Source organism: Dermacentor andersoni, chromosome 9, assembly GCF_023375885.2.
Source record: "Dermacentor andersoni chromosome 9, qqDerAnde1_hic_scaffold, whole genome shotgun sequence".
Lineage (NCBI taxonomy): Eukaryota > Metazoa > Arthropoda > Arachnida > Ixodida > Ixodidae > Dermacentor > Dermacentor andersoni.
Genome location: NC_092822.1, coordinates 63,241,780 through 63,257,646, shown reverse-complemented (window position 1 = coordinate 63,257,646; position 15,867 = coordinate 63,241,780). Strand labels below are relative to the sequence as shown.

At 47.9% G+C, this 15,867-nt stretch overlaps 1 protein-coding gene across 1 annotated transcript in view; it reads left to right on the top strand.

The window, feature by feature from the left end:
- The window catches only part of LOC126528135 (ATP-binding cassette sub-family C member 3-like), a 109,847-nt gene that overhangs the window by 65,033 nt on the left and 28,947 nt on the right, over positions 1 to 15,867 (top strand). Inside the window, exons 16-22 of the mRNA XM_072284544.1 lie at positions 134 to 227; positions 4,755 to 4,972; positions 6,370 to 6,546; positions 9,253 to 9,420; positions 10,888 to 11,165; positions 13,381 to 13,456; positions 15,048 to 15,375. Coding sequence (XP_072140645.1) covers positions 134 to 227; positions 4,755 to 4,972; positions 6,370 to 6,546; positions 9,253 to 9,420; positions 10,888 to 11,165; positions 13,381 to 13,456; positions 15,048 to 15,375 — 1,339 coding nt within the window. The remainder of the gene's footprint in view (positions 1 to 133; positions 228 to 4,754; positions 4,973 to 6,369; positions 6,547 to 9,252; positions 9,421 to 10,887; positions 11,166 to 13,380; positions 13,457 to 15,047; positions 15,376 to 15,867) is intronic.

Genomic DNA, 15,867 nt, shown 5'->3' with positions numbered 1-15,867 from the left:
CGCCGCCCAATGACGCACGCACTGGTTAGCGAGTTGGCCGCAACGTGACGCGTGCAATCAGGCACGGTCTTCTAAGCTAACGTTGAACACATCTTGCACCGAGGACACTAGTTAACTAAGACAGTCTTTTCAGGTGTCGCTCGGTCTGAGACGGATATGCAAGTTCTGCACCGAGGAGGAGCAGGAGGAAAGTCTCCCGGACTCCAAAGACCCCGCAATACAGAAGGGTGAGTGAGGTCATCTTTGAGACTGGAGTGGTTGAGCGTCACTACAGTAAAATGTTTCCGACAAGATAATGATGTTGGGCTCGTCGCTTCGTAGACTCCGAACTTGTTAACGCAAGCTTGCACATGTGCCAATCCTTTCAAGTTTCTCATTTGTCCGTCTTTTTATTCGATGCAGAATCGGAGCCTAAAAAACTAAATCCTCGGATTTCACGTGCCAAATCAACAACATGGTTATGAGGCACGCTTCAGTAGGGGACTCCGAATACACTTTGACCACCTTGGGTTCTTTAACGTGTACCCATTGCATGGCAAGCAGGCGCTTTTTCATGTCGCCGCCATCAAAATTCGGCCGCCGCTGTCGAGATTTCATGCCGCGACCTCGTGCTAAGCAGTCATAATCATAGCCACTATAAGAGACTACGGCGGGTGGAATGGCTGCCATGTACATGCAAGAGCAGCCCGGGAAGGCAGATAATCATGGAATGTAATGGCATTAGAAAATATGTGTTCGTGAGATGGTGTCAGCTGGCGCAAGACAGCGCTAAATGGAGGTCCCTGCGAGAGGCCTTTGTCCTACCAGTGAATATAGGCTCATGAGGATGGTTTTCTGCGCTAGCGAGTATTGACCATTGTGTTTGGCGGGGTTTCGTTCTGGCTGACAAGTTTGACAGCTGCGCACTTTCCTTCGCAGCGTCTTTAAATCTCGCTATACCCTCACACAGTGGATGAGGTGGATGGTGGGGGAAGCTGAAATGTTCCTCAATGAGAGTGTTAGTGGTATATAAACAAAAGGGTGAGGAGAAAATGGACCTTGTCCTGCCGGTTCCGGCAAGAAGTAGGAGCGACAAAAACACAGAAAACAATTGTCACGTGTGAGATTGCATTCTGAATCATATGGGTTCAGTTTTTTTTTTTCGTTTTGTTCTTTCGAAAACGAAATGCGGTTCGCTTTCAACTTGTTCAAGTGGACCTCTAGTTATTTTTTTTTTCGTGTGCTGTAAACTATCGCTGTGCCACATGTAACATGATGGCACTTTGTTAGCGGACACTGCCATCAAAAGGTACCCGCCGCGATGGTTTTGCGGCTAAGGTGTTGCGCTGCTAAGCAGAAGGTCGCGGGATCAAATTCAGGCCGCGGCGGCCGCTTTGCGATGGGGCGGAATGTAAAAACGCGGGTGTCCTGTGCGTTGGGGGCGCGTTAATGATCCCCTGGTGATCCCCAGAGTCCCCCCTTACGGCGTGTCTCATACTCAAATTGTGGTTTTGGCACGCAGATCTTCAGAATTCGTTCATTTCATGAAAAGGAAGCTAATGAGGACGGTAAGACCAAAGAAGGTGATCACACACACGTGCCTTCTCCCGAATGCGTTTCCCCGATGCCTAAAAATAACTGCCCTTCAGAAGAGACACAAGCCAAAGGGGAACCTAGACACATACCCTCAGTATGCGTCGAGCGCACTTATTGAGAAGTTAACAAAGTTAGGATTGTCATTGGCTGATGCTTGTCCTGGCAGGAACGACAGTGTGCCACCATGTGCTTTTGTCGCGCAACGATGCTGCATTGTGCGTGAACCAGTGAGCACTAGATAGCTTTAGCTTGTCCGTAAACCTATCACCCTTTACATAATACCGGTATTAGAGCTGTCGACTGCCGCAGCTTCACCGACAGCAAGATCTTGTGACACTTTGCGCAAGCACAATTTGTTTGAATCGTTTTTGTGTTTTGTGAATCTATTTACCGAAGTAAACTCCTTAAAACATTGCAGGTAAACAGTATGCCGTTATGCGGTTGCTACAGATGTCATGTACAGTTACGCAGAATATGGAAGATCACAGAAACAATATAGCTGTGTCCTCTCTGGTTCCCCTTTAGGCTGCACGACGACGCTAGCAGCATTGTCACTGCCGTTTACCTCTCCGGAAACCCGGTATTCTGGAAACGGCAATGCCTTTGCGGGCAACTTAGAGTTCTCTATGATCTCTAAACACGACGAAGGGAGGACCGGAAAATGTCAAGCCGAACGCTAAGATACAGGAAGGCAGGGACTATGGATGAGAGAACGTCGTATTGTTAAATTCGTGTGAATCACATCTCTCGCCCGGACTCAGCCGCCGCGGGAAGTTGGCATTAAAACGGAGCCCTGTGTTGTTACATTGACGCCAGATGCAACCTGTCCTTGAGCTACGGACCGTCGAACAGCCTTGTCACGACTTATCCCTTCAGGCCAGCTGCTCTCGCAGATCTACCGCAACTCTCTTATAGTTGTGCCGGACTGTGCTCATCAAGGCCCACTTGTCAAAAGGGGGGCTGCATCCAAGCCGCCTCCTTGACTTCCAGCTGTAGATGTGCACACCCGCCTAGGACCTCATCGAGCATAAGAAACCACACATGTATTTATGATATGTTTGCTTCAAACTTTGTTATGCCGCACGGAAATGTTTCCACTAAATAAACAAAGAAAAAATATCTGTAACTGACACTCTAGCGGAGTTAAAAGAGAAAATATTGGTAAAAGAGAAATAGAGAAATTGGCAATGAAATATGGATGTTTAGCAGAATAACAGCCCCGTTTTCCTCCCGGGGTTGGCGGAAGGAGAAAAGTTCGTTAAAATGTGAGAAAAAAGAAGAACTACCCTCGAATGCGTTCTGAGATGTCTGACAGCATTCACAGTGAACCACATGAGCAAAAACTGAGCTCGAACCACCAACGATAATTGTAACTGTAATCGAATAACCGAAATCTTCTAGAAAGCTGTTCGCATTGTTACATGAATTATTCGCTCGAAGACGTATGTTTGTTACAGTGAGGATATGTTTTTAGCGTTTTTTTCCGCATTACATAATTCAGTACAGAGCCGAGCCGTTAACCACCACATCTGTAGCGGTAATGTGGATGGCTATGAGCCAATTCTTCATGCGTGTGTTGTCTCCAGTGGCGCAAGTGCTGGCGCGAGAGGCCACTATACTCGGGGACAACTTTTCTTGGTTACGAAACGAAGGCTACGAAAACTAAGCGCGCCTCTTTCTCCGCTGCTGGAAGTAGTCCCGCAGTGTTGCTCACGTTTTCTTACGTGGGAAATAGGGAACAATACTTGTTCTCTTTTACAGTACTTAATTGGAAACGATACGGAACACTCACCAGTCAGATATTGGTATTTTATTGTACTTTTAGCTTGCTCTTTCGAGTTTTCTCACACTCGAGGCCTTCGCACGTTCTGCACATTCATCAAACGCAAAACGGCGTCCTTGTCTTCTGGTGAGTGTTCGTCGCTTGCTGTCCCGCCAATCAACTCCCCTGAGAGGCTGTTTACTAACTGTAGCAATTAAAGACTGTTGAAGCACACAAAAAAGTTCTTCCAGCGTCTGCGCGGAAACCAAGCGAGCCCATCTGGAAATCGCAACCATCGGCACGTACAAACGAGTGAGTGAGCTGACTGCTGCGCCGGCTCTACCCACGGCAGCGTTGGTGGCGCGTCGCAATACGGCTGCTTCAGAGCTCCGACGCAGGCTGCGATCCTGGCTGTTCAGTAATTGGCACATATCGTATGTGAATAAACATTGATTCACGCCGAGTTATTGTATCTGCTTTGTATAGAGAAGTTGTGCGAGGTTGGCTAAACCGGTGCCACGCGCACCCGGACTACATTGCGTACGAATACAGTCATGTCCAGAATCTCCGCCGCCGTAGCTTTGGCTTCATAGCCAAAAAAAGTTGTCCCGAGTACAGATCCTCCTCTCGCGGTGCCCGAGCCCTCTCTCACGTCCATCACAAGGGAAGAGGGTGGTGGGCGAGGAGGAGGACGCTCTTTCCCGAACACTCCACCGCAGCATCTAAACCATCAGACGCCCCAAAGCTCTCGCAGCGACATCGCGTGCGTCTCAAATAGTTATAATAGTCGGTGTGTTCGGCGAGGGACGCGCCCGGGAACTCAGTTGCACGACGGTATGTGCCCTTTGAATCGGCATCTTTGTAACGGCGGTAAATGTCCGACCCCACCGACCACCCGCAAACAGGCGAAAGAGCCAAAGAAACATATTCCATCTGAAGAAGAAATAGCGGTGCGTACAGCACCCATGCCCGTGATTCACTTTCTGAGAGGCCTTAGGCGGTCTTCAAGAGGTACATTGAAGAAAACTTGCACTGCGCCGTAGAACCCACAAACAATCTGTTGCGGTCATGTGGGAAATTTACCGTAGGGCAGTTGAGAAAGGACGTGTCATCTTTCGATGACTGCCGTGTCACTGCGGTGGAATTGGGAACGACCAAGGACAGTCGGCTACCCAGCCTGCTGATGACAGGGTGCCTTTCTTTCTTCTAGAGCAGACGTATAGTGTGTAGGCTTGCAGTGCCTGCACGCGAGCTTGCATTGGTTAATCGGACGTAATTGTGATGACGGTAATGACGGTTACGATAACCACGATGAAATGCAATCTGCAGCGATCAGACAAAAAAAATCGACGTCTGTCAGTTGTGCATAGGATTCGCGTGAGGCAACACCTGCCAATGGTTACTCCTGCGCGCGCAGGGGAAGTGGTGCTCTCCGGGTGCAGCTTCTCGTGGACGCATCACTCGTGCCACTCCTCCTCTCCGATGCCCAGCGAGCCTTCGCTCAGGGACGTCACCTTCCGAGCAGCGCCCGGGTCCTTGGTGGCCGTCGTAGGCTTCGTTGGCAGCGGGAAGTCCTCTCTGCTGGCCGCCATCTTGGGTGACATGCATCGCACGCGAGGCACCCTTCGCACGTCGGTACGCACTGGCCAGCACGCTCCCTAAAACTTCTGAACAATGGTCGCGCCGGCTACTACGTTTGTGGTCCATGGTCATACTGAACTAAAGACAAGATGTGGTTTTATTGTTCTAATGGTCAGAAACCTTGTAGATAGCATCCTGAATAATTTGCTTTGACTTATAAATAGATATTCGCGATCTCTACTTGCACTTTGCATTTGTTTTTTAAACTGTTAGGACAATATGACTTTCTTGTGTTCGCGTATGGCAGTGCTTTCTATTGTACAGTGGGCATCGACATCTCTTAACGCCGACTGTATGACGCTCTTTCTGCGTAGATTTCTTTGCCTTGTTTACATTAACTTTTCTTTTTTCTCTAGGCTTACTACGCAGCTATGTCTATTGTATTTATGTGAGTGTTTTATGGGAAAAGGGTAATTATAATTTTTCTTAAGTTTCGATAGCCGGCATTGATGTGACCTACTTTTCCGTACCTCAACAGTAATCAAATACCAGCAGCAAACAGTTTGAGGAGTTGTACTATTCCTTTATACGCGCTAGCTCTGCTTATGCCCAAGGATAATTTCAGCTCTCCTCGATTATATAGTAGGCTCAAAATGAGTTTTGGTGGCAACCGATTATATTTAATTGACTACAACTAAAACTCTGCTTGAGCATAAGCAGAGCTAATGTCTTTCAACAAGCAGTACTACTCTTCAAAGGCGTTTGCTGCCGTTGTTGTAGGGAAACAAGGTTTGCCGAAAACGCCGCGTGACCGTGGCGCTCGCGCACCAAACACGTTAGCGCCACCGCGGAGACACGAGAAGAGCGAACGCGGAACTCAGCGGGGGATGAAAGGCAGCGATAGCAAAGAGAACGCGAGGAGGAAAGCGGGGGAGCAGACTACAGCAAAAGCATGAGGCGGAAAGCCGAGGAGGAAAGTATGACGAAATGATGAGAAGAAAAGCGTACTGCCACGCAAGACAGGCTCTGCGGCGACAACCGGTACAAGATGACAGCAGGGTAGCGCGCCGTCGTCTGTTCACCGATGGCATGCGGCGAGCAGGTACGCCGGTTCCGAGCAGGAAAACAAAGTGCTGCATTAGCGAATGTCTGTCTGCGGCGGCTGCAGGGAATTGTGCCCGCGCGTCACCAACTCGATGCCTCTGGCGATCTCTCGATTAGCGAGGCAGTCGCGCCACCCCTCACTCCGTTTGCAATGTGCCGCACGAGACAGATTGCTTTCGTCACCCAATATATCGCGATATCACAACACGTATAGAGCTTCGCTCAAATTTCGCATTAGGCAGTATCATAATCGGCGGGGATTTTTTTTCTCTTTCATTCACGTTGATCGCTGTCTCAAAACAGTATTGGTCTGTTCACCGGAACGACGAACGATATTATCTACGCAGGGTTCCATTGCGTACGTGTCTCAGGTGGCGGCGATATACAACATGACCGTCAGGGACAACATCACGTTCGGGAAACGGTTCGACCCAGCTCTGTACGCACGAGTCATCAAGGCTTGCGAACTTCTCAATGACCTTAACACTTTTCCTGCCGGTGATCTGACTGAGGTCGGAGAGAAGGTGAGAGACATGTAATAGTGGTGCGATTCTGAGTTCTCATCGCAGAGAGCTAGCTGCCAGCGTTAGTTCCTCTATGTGTTTTGCCAAAAATCTTGGTAATCAATGTTGGTGTCTGCTTCATGTGTTAAACAAAGCGCACAAGCACAGATACACAAAGATTTGCCGCGTGTCAATGCAGGCGCGAAAAAAAGTGAGTGATGTTCAGGTGCAGCAAACACTGCAAACTCCGGCTATTTTTGCAATCAAGCCCCCGCGAGAATTGACTCACGCTGACACTGAGTCTTGCTGTACAGATGCTACGTCTATTCATCATCCGCCGGGCTACGCCCACTGCAGGGCAAAGGCCTCTCCCATACTTCTCCAACTACCCCAGTCATGTACTAATTGTGGCCATGTCGTCCCCGCAAATTTCTTAATCTCATCCGCCCACCTAACCTTCTGCCTCCCTTCTGCTTAGTAACTCAGGCGACCGATTGCAAAGCCTGTCACTGACCGGGACAGGCTTTGCCTGTCTCGGTCAGTGAGCAAGCATTGCAATTGGTCGCCTTAGTTACTAAGCAAGGCAATATCATCAGCGAATCGCAATTTACTAAGATATTCTCCATCAACTCTTATCCCCAATTCTCGCCAATCCAGTTCTCTGAATACCTCCCGTAAACACGCTGTGAATGGCACTGGAGAGATCGTATCTCGCTGCCTTACGCTCTTCTTTATTGGCATTTTGTTGCTTTCTTTATGGAGGACTACAGTGGCTGTGGAGCCGCTATAGACATGTTTGAGTATTTTTACATACGGCTCGTCTACACCTTGATTCCGTAATGCCTGCATGACTGCTGAGGTTTTGACTGAATCAAACGCCTTCTCGTAATCAATCAACGCTAAATATAAAGTCTAAGGTGTTCCTGATTCTATTTGGGATTACCTTAGTAAATAATTTATAGGCAACGGACAGTAAGCTGATCGGTCTATAATTTTTCAAGTCTTTGGCGTCCCCTTTCTTATGGATTAAGGTTATGTTGGCGTTCTTCCACAATTGCGGTACGCTCGAGTTCATGAGGAATGGCGTACACAGGGTGGCCACTTTTTCTAGAACAATCTGCCCACCATCCTTCAACAAATTTGCTGTTGCCTGGTCCTCCCCAGCTGGCTTTTTCCTTTGCAAAGCTCCCAAGGCTTTCTTTAATTCTTCCGGCGTTACTTTTGGGGTGTCAAATTCCTCTACACTATTCCCACTTCCATTATTGTCGTGGGTGCCACTGGTACTGAATAAATCTCTATAGAACTCCTCAGCCACTTGAACTATCTTATCCACATCAGTAATGATATTGCGGGCTTTGTCTCTTCACGCATACATCTGATTCTTGCCTATTCCAAGTTTCTTCTTTACTGCTCTTAGGCTTCCTCCGTTCCTGAGAGCATGCTCAATTCTATCCATATTACACTTGTTGATTAACTTGGAAAGTTCTGCCACTTCTATTCTAGCTGTAGGGTTAGAGGCTTCCATACATTGGCGTTTCTTAGTCAGATCTTTTGTCTCCTGCGATAGCTTACCGGTATCCTGTCTAACGAAGTTACCACCGCCTTCTATTGCACACTCCTTAACGATGCCCACAAGATTGTCGTTCATTGCTTCAACACTAAGGTCCTCTTCCTGGGCCCTAAAATTTATTCGGAAGGTTCTTCTGGCTGGGGAAAACAAGTGTAAAAAGATGAAAATGATGGGAAGCACTCACAAACACATCCACGAATAACAGCTGGTGTGGAAATGAAGGTTCATGCTGGTCGGACCATCGTCCAGGTGTGAGCACCGGAAGGTGAGCTGCAAAACGAAAGCCTTTTCCGAAGCTCACCTGGTGGCACGTGCAGTTATGAATCGGGCCTATGCTATATCATGACAGCTTTTACATCAAATCTAATTACCTACTTGCTGCCTTCACAATTAAGCGCACGCCTTAGACGGGACGAAAGAAGCTTGGCACAAGAGAATCGCCGACTCGCCAATAAAGTGTGTTAGGGGCAGTTATAATACATCCAAGGAAACAAGCAAGGTGCGCAGACTGCACATGCGTAAGTGGCGAGGACCACCGTAGTTTTCTTGCGACGCATAACAACCAAGTCGCAACACTCTCAGAAAAATAAAAAAAAACCTGTTGATTAAAAAAAATGATTTATTTATCGGTTTTTACGTGCCAAAACCACTTTTTGATTATCAGGCACGCCGAAGTGGGGGACTCCGGAAGATTGGGCCACCTGGGGTTCTTTAACGCGCACCTAAGTCTAAGTACACGGGTCTTTACACATTTCGCCCCCGTCGAATTGCGGCAGGCGTGGGCCGGGATTCGATACCGCGACCTCGTGCTTAGGAACCCAACACCATAGCCACTAAGTAACCACGGCAGGTCCTTTGTTCATTGTTACGCCCCAACAGAGACGTGTCATCTGCACAGACCTCTTTCTGTCTGATACAAATAGCTTGTATTACCTCAGAATGGGGACGCTAGGAGGCCGCGGCTCACAGGCACGGTGCCGACAAAAAATGCGATGCGGCTTTATTCCATTCATATATTCAAGCACACGTTCACTGCAAACAAGGCCAGCGATATCAATTATTCGCAGTAGTGTGTTCGGGAAGGACATTTGGCCATCATTGCTTCGCTCATCCATCCATGCCTTTCACATCCTCGTCGGCGGTGCTCAACGCAACAGGGCGAGACACTGAGCGGTGGCCAGAAGCAGCGCATCTCGCTGGCGCGCGCCGTCTACAGTTGCTCGCACATCTACCTGCTCGACGATCCGCTCAGCGCACTTGATCCCACGGTGGCCGCCAGGGTCTTCAAGCACGTCGTCGGCAAGAGCGGGCTGCTCCGAAACACGGTTTGTGCGAATCTGTGCATGCGTGCGTAGTCCAACGCCGTAAAACAATTTACACCCTTAAATCGAATAAAGGTGTTAATTGGTTCACGACTCACACCCTCGGATTCTTTTTGGAGTGTAAGGGTGTCAGATATACACCGATTTAATTAAACCCTCATTCGCTGAAAGGCGTATAATGTAGTGAACTCTGCCTATGTATACTGGATACGAGCACTTTGCTGCGCACTAAGTATCCGCCACGTACGGCACGCTGCCATCCTACAGAAGCCCCCACTGAGGGCACAGACGTGTTCCTTAAGTTCCGTGCAGCTTGCAGACTGCGCCATAGCCAATCTTTCAAACTAAACTATTGTGCACCTTTATGGGTGTATTAAATGGTGTTTAGTTGTCCTGTGGCTATAACGCCCTCACGTTTAGGGGGTAGGATGGGATTGTTGGTGGCGAGAAATGCGTTTTTTTTTTTTTGTTGTATGCAGACTCCTTGTGCTTTGCAAGAATCATGACAGCTGCGACAGACGACACAAATACTGCCTTAAATAAAGTTCCATGTCTTCTGCTGTCAAACTGTTGTGTCAGATACATCTGTACGCCCTCGGCGCTCAAAATTAATAAGCAGTTTTCAGCTCTTCGGCCGATCGTGTATTTAGAGCTCGTTGTCGCGTTCAATAAGAGTGCTTATAAACCTAAAGGTAAGGGTATTAGCCACGGGACAACCCAACACCTTTAAAGGTGTGAAGTTTATAACGCGAAATCCAGCGGTCATTAGGGACATTAAAGAGAAATGCTAAATTAGTTTTGTATTCATAAGGTATTTACTCAAAACCCAATGTTCGTTCATTTCTCTGTAATAAGTTCATAACTAGATGAGAAAGTGATGTTTAGAAGACCACTTACTTAGGCTTTCCTTTATTTTTCGCAAAATGCCTTTTTTTTGTTCCGCGCCTAAAACCCAGCACATGTTCGTCAGTGTGACGTTCCGGATGTCAATGTACTTTTCTTTTCGTGTTTCGGCTATCATGGCTAATAAAAAGGTTCTCGAAAATTGTGGGGTTATCCTTTGGCTCTTTGACGATAACATGTCTTCGGTTCTTGGCGCTAGAAGTTTAACCAGCCACGAGCAGACGCCCCCGAAATCAATGACGTCGTACGTCGTGGCAAGCGCATGCAGGAACATCAAAGCGGTCGCGCCACCTGTCCCTACTTTTTGCGCCTTTTCTGGCTGGTGCGGACTCTCATAGAAAGGGTGTCCATTTCTTGTTTTCCTTAGGGTAATTTTTACTAAGGCAGTTCAAATAATTTTTCTCATTAGTATTCTTTACCATACGTTTTCTTTCTTTCTTTTCTTTCTTTTGTTTTTTGCAAACGGCATTCCATTCCGTTTTTTAGTTTAGCGCCCCAAAAACTCGTGCCCCCACATTCATCGCAAAACACGTGTTTCCATTATGCGGCACTACTGGGCTCTTCCAGACGCGCATCCTTGTGTGCAACCAGGGCTCCCTCCTGAAGCACATGGACCGGCTCGTGCTCATGCACGACGGCACCGCGTCGGTCTTCGCCACCGTCTCCGAGCTGCTGCAGCACAAGGACACGCCGCGTACGGTGCGGGCGGCCCACTCCAGGCAGGCCAATGCCAGGCAGACGACGGCCTGCGATGTCAGGTATAGCAAAACTCTGCGCGAATTGCCCTTCCTCCGACCCACGCAGGACCTCGACAAGGTTGAGAGGGTTCCGCGGAGACTTGCTTTGTAAGAGCTCACATTCAATGAGCATCAGATTAGTGAGTGAGTAAAACGTCTGGTGAGGCATTTCCAGGGCCAAGTCTGCGCGAAAGTGCCTTCATCGCGTTTACAGAGATAGCGCAGAAAGCATTGTTACGGTTGGTTGCAAACCGAACTTGCGACTTCGACTGTCGCTAATATGACTGCTGTCAACGTCTCCTCGGCGTCGTTCCGGCGCTGAACTCATTCATCGCATACCGATAGCAGCATAAGAATGCAAACAATGCGCAACCCGGGGCACTTAAGTTACAGGACGTGGTCTGGCACATGCGAGCCAATATAAGAGTTGTCGCACTGCGTAACATCGATGCACAAGAGCACCAGTTTCCTTTACGCCAATGATGCAACAATGAAATGGGGAAACTTATAAAAATATCAGTGACCGCTTCGTAAAACCTTGGCTTCACACTAGATTCCAAATTGTGCGTTGGACCTGCATATTTTTTTTCTTACATTTACGTAAAACTAAGCTAGATGGCCGCCAGAGTGACTTCGTTTATTTTTTTTACGCATAGGCGATGGTTCGAGCACATGCAAGAGGAGGAAAAGCTCACTATGGTGATGATGATGATGATGATTTATTGGCATCGCCCTTTGTGGGGGGAAAGTGGGCGGGGTCAAATAATTACCTAGCCAGCTCGATTTATGCAGGTATGATGTACATGTTTCCATTCAAGCATTTTTGTATGCATCTACTTAATTGTTTTTTTTTCTTCCTCAAGACTTCTCCATCTACATCCTATCGCTACCAAAGCCGGTAACGGATCCGGCCGTATCAATGTAATATCACTGATGTAAATACGTAAATGTAAATATGTGTGAATATGTAAATGTAAATATGGCTAATGGCCTAGTTGCGCCACCTGGTAGTAGAGAAAGATTGCATAAATATCATGTGACCATACAAATCGACAGCGCGGCAGAAGGAGGGTTGTAAAACCCGACCTATCAGGTCTGTTACCTATTAAACACTAAGACAAGCGGGTTGCACGCCTATTAGGCTTTCTTCCTTGTTTTTATGCATGTTGTTGTACACAGTATACAGTTTGTATTGGCAAGCTGTTTATATCTGCTTAAGTATTATGCTCGTCTGCTTCTTATTTATGTAACTTTCAAGTTTGATTATCATTTGCATTCTAAAAAGGCGCTCGTATGTTTGTAAAAAACTGCCTGTAAGAGCTGCTTTGTATCTTTTCCATAGACAAATGTACCTCTGTGTAAATGTGGACCTACTTACAGGTCTTATTTGCTAGGCACCTTGTCACTGTACACTAAGTACACCATGTTCGCCTAAAGTTCTAGTCCCATTGTCTAGTGCACATAGTTCCTGTCAAGCCACATATTAAGTTTTTCACTGTGGGCCAGAGCAGCCGGTATGATGTTGAATTAAATGCATGATGAAGATGACATAACGGACATGCCCAAACTACAACTCGGCTCGTTGACACAGCTCCGCTTGACCTCGGTGCACATATTTTGGAACAGTAGGGAATGTGAAAATGGGGTAGAGAGAGAGAAAGGCAGTGAGGGAGTGGCAGCAGAAACATTGACTGCGCAGAACTATTTCCTTTTGAAACAACTTTTAGACGTGTTTTCGAAACGATTCGTGAGGCGAATGCCTTTAATCCAACAAACATTCTATAGCTTTCCCTGTTGTTGCACGGCAATTTTCTACGCCATTCACGTCGCGCATACAAGAAATCAGAATACACAAGGTTCGGTGGCAGCTGACAGCGAATGGAACCATCGATAACAGTCCAGAAACTTCCGATACATGCAGGCACGTCCTGCGCTGTGGGATAACATTGGTTAGGCGGCGAAACGTAGTCACTCGATAAAGATAAACAAGTGTCGGTATTAGAGCAGTGTCGTCAGAGTGATTTTGATCCCCTAAACGGCATCGAGGGTCCAGTGGTTGCTATTCCCCTGCCTGAGTTCAGCTAACCATAAGATTACCGCAGTAACACCAATGAGCACGAACGAGTCACAAAAGCAAGTCACTGCAAAAGCCAAGCGAGATAGCTACATGACGGTGTTAACTGGCACCGAGGTCTGGCCCAGGTAACCCTCTGTCACTTCCTTTTGTCAGACGCTGGTTAAGAATTTTGCATGTAAAGAATAAATGCGCTCAAGACAAGTTTTTTTGCTTGCAATGGTTTTGTAGCTCATGTTCTCACTACAGGGACGACAGGGACACTTCGGACCAGGATGAGGCCAAGGGAAGGGTCACAGTGGAGGAAAGCATAACATCGTCAAAGGTAGGATGCATGAATTATGTGCGACAAATCGCAAAGTGTGTTCAGCGGTGACAATGCTGAAATAAGTCACCACGTATTTCGATTGTTTGAAATCGGCGCGGTGTCTACGCTAAATTTGCGTCTAAAATTCGTTCAGCTCGGATGCCGCTTTAAGCTCAAATTTAGAAGTGCGCAATGTTGTTAATAACAGTTAATAACAGTTGTATCTCTGCATATCGTAACACAGCCCAAACAACAATGAACAGGAATCACGGTAATGCTAATCCCTTACATTGTCGACCCCCCCCCCCCCCCCCCCTGCGTCACGTGTTCAGGCGCTTATCGAGCTGTAAACTCTCACCGCCACGAGTCCCGTTTGCTTCGTGCAATGTACAGCGACAGGGTCTGGCGACGCCGGCTCTCCTCAGTACGTTCAAGTCTGCCGCCAGTAGGCTCGACCGACGCACCTCTAAGTAGCACAGGAGTACAAGGTCAAATTGCTGTCCCAACTTGAAAGAATGAATCCAAGCGTGCAAAAGAACTCACCAAAATGTTAAAATGCACGTAGGAGTTTCTTACGCAACACAACATACAGAAGGAAAATAATTTCGCCTTCGGGTGCTTCAACCTGTAATATTTTCACATACGATCGACTAACAACGCGCAGGCCTAATGCGACGATTATGTAGGAAGGAAAATAAAATAACAATGCAACATCAGCTACACACTGTCTTGAAACTGCAAGAAGTAATTATGTTTTGGTGTCGTCACAAAAAGAGCTCAGCTGACAAACAATTGCGTAAACTTACAAAGACATGAACTCAACAGCACGAGGGAATATTGTAGGATCGGGAAGGATTGTACCAGAAAGAGGAGAGCGACCACTGCTAATGTAAAGCTAAAGCCGCTCTGCGCTTTCATGCTTAGCATTTTCAAAAAGTTCAAGCAAGCACCGGAACAAAGTCACCAAGCACCACTTGGGCGCCAGCACCATTGCAGACACCACGGGTCACCACAGAGACAGAGGCCGTGTAATATTGCGAAAAATATATCTTGATGCAACGACTTTGCGTTGTATCTCTGCGTATCGTAACACAGCCCAAACAACACTGAACAGGAATCACGGTAATGCTAATCCCTTACATTGTCGACCCCCCCCCCCCGCGTCACGTGTTCAGGCGCTTATCCAGCTCTAAACTCTCACCGCCACGAGTCCCGCTTGCTGCGTGCAATGTACAGCGACGGGGTCTGGCGACGCCGGCTCTCCTCAGTACGTTCAAGTCTGCCGCCAGTAGGCTCGACCGACGCACGTCTAAGTAGCACAGGAGTACAAGGTCAAATTGCTGTCCCAAAGTGAACTTAACCGCATTGCCACAACGTTGTCGCTATATAGCCGTGGAATATTTTGCCAGCAGAGATCCGTAAAAAAAAAAAAAAAAAAAAAAAAATACACAGCTTACTTGCCTATGTTTCATCACTGCAGTACGATGCACATGTGCAGCCGATGAAGGCACCGACTTTCCGCTTAGAATTTCCTTCTAATGTTTGATACCGGTCGCCATTCCTGTACTCTCTTGAAAGCATTGCCCGCACGCATGTATGATGTGTGCAGACTACCCTGGAGGTGGTGAGCGCCCTCTGCCGGCTGTGCGGTGTGTGCGGACCCCTGGCGTTACTCTGCTTCGTGGCGAGTGCCGGGGCAGTGGCCTGGCAGCAGCTGTACGTGAAGCGGTGGACCGACACTATGGCTGCGGGAGCTGGCTCGTCAGCCAACTGGGTTGGAGGCCTGGTCGCCATCTCGCTTTCCGACGGTAACTTTCACGGGCTGGTTGGTTGCGGCTGGCACGTTCGGCCCGTCATCTTTCATTCCGTGCAGCTTTTAGCATTGCTCGCACGTATGTTAACGTACACGTGCGCCCGAATACCTGGAAAACGTGAACGTCAGCAGAAGAGCTAGTGGTGACGTATGGCAACCATGTGTTTCTCGATACTACTTGCCACGGCGGCCGCATTTCGATGGGGGCGAAATGCGAAAACACCTGTGTGCTTGGATTTAGGTGCACGTTAAAGAACCCAGGTGGTCAGAATTTCCGGAAGCCCCCACTACGGCGTGCCTGATAATCACAAAGCGGTTTGGGCACGTAAAACCCCATAATTTTTTTTTCGAAGCGTGTTGGACAAACATATCTGCTCGCATCATGCGTCACACGAGTGGCGGCAGAAACATAATGACTACAACGGCATTATTTACATTTTTGTTCCGGCGGGAAGAGTCGGGCAGCACAAACGTTTCGAAATCGCTATGCCGATCGCAGTGTCATAAGATGTCGTCAACAACACTACTGTTTACGCGCATGTCTCCTGGTGTATCAATACACTTTGCAACTTTGCTGAAGCAGCGCACTTGGAAAAAAGACGTTCGTGCAAACATG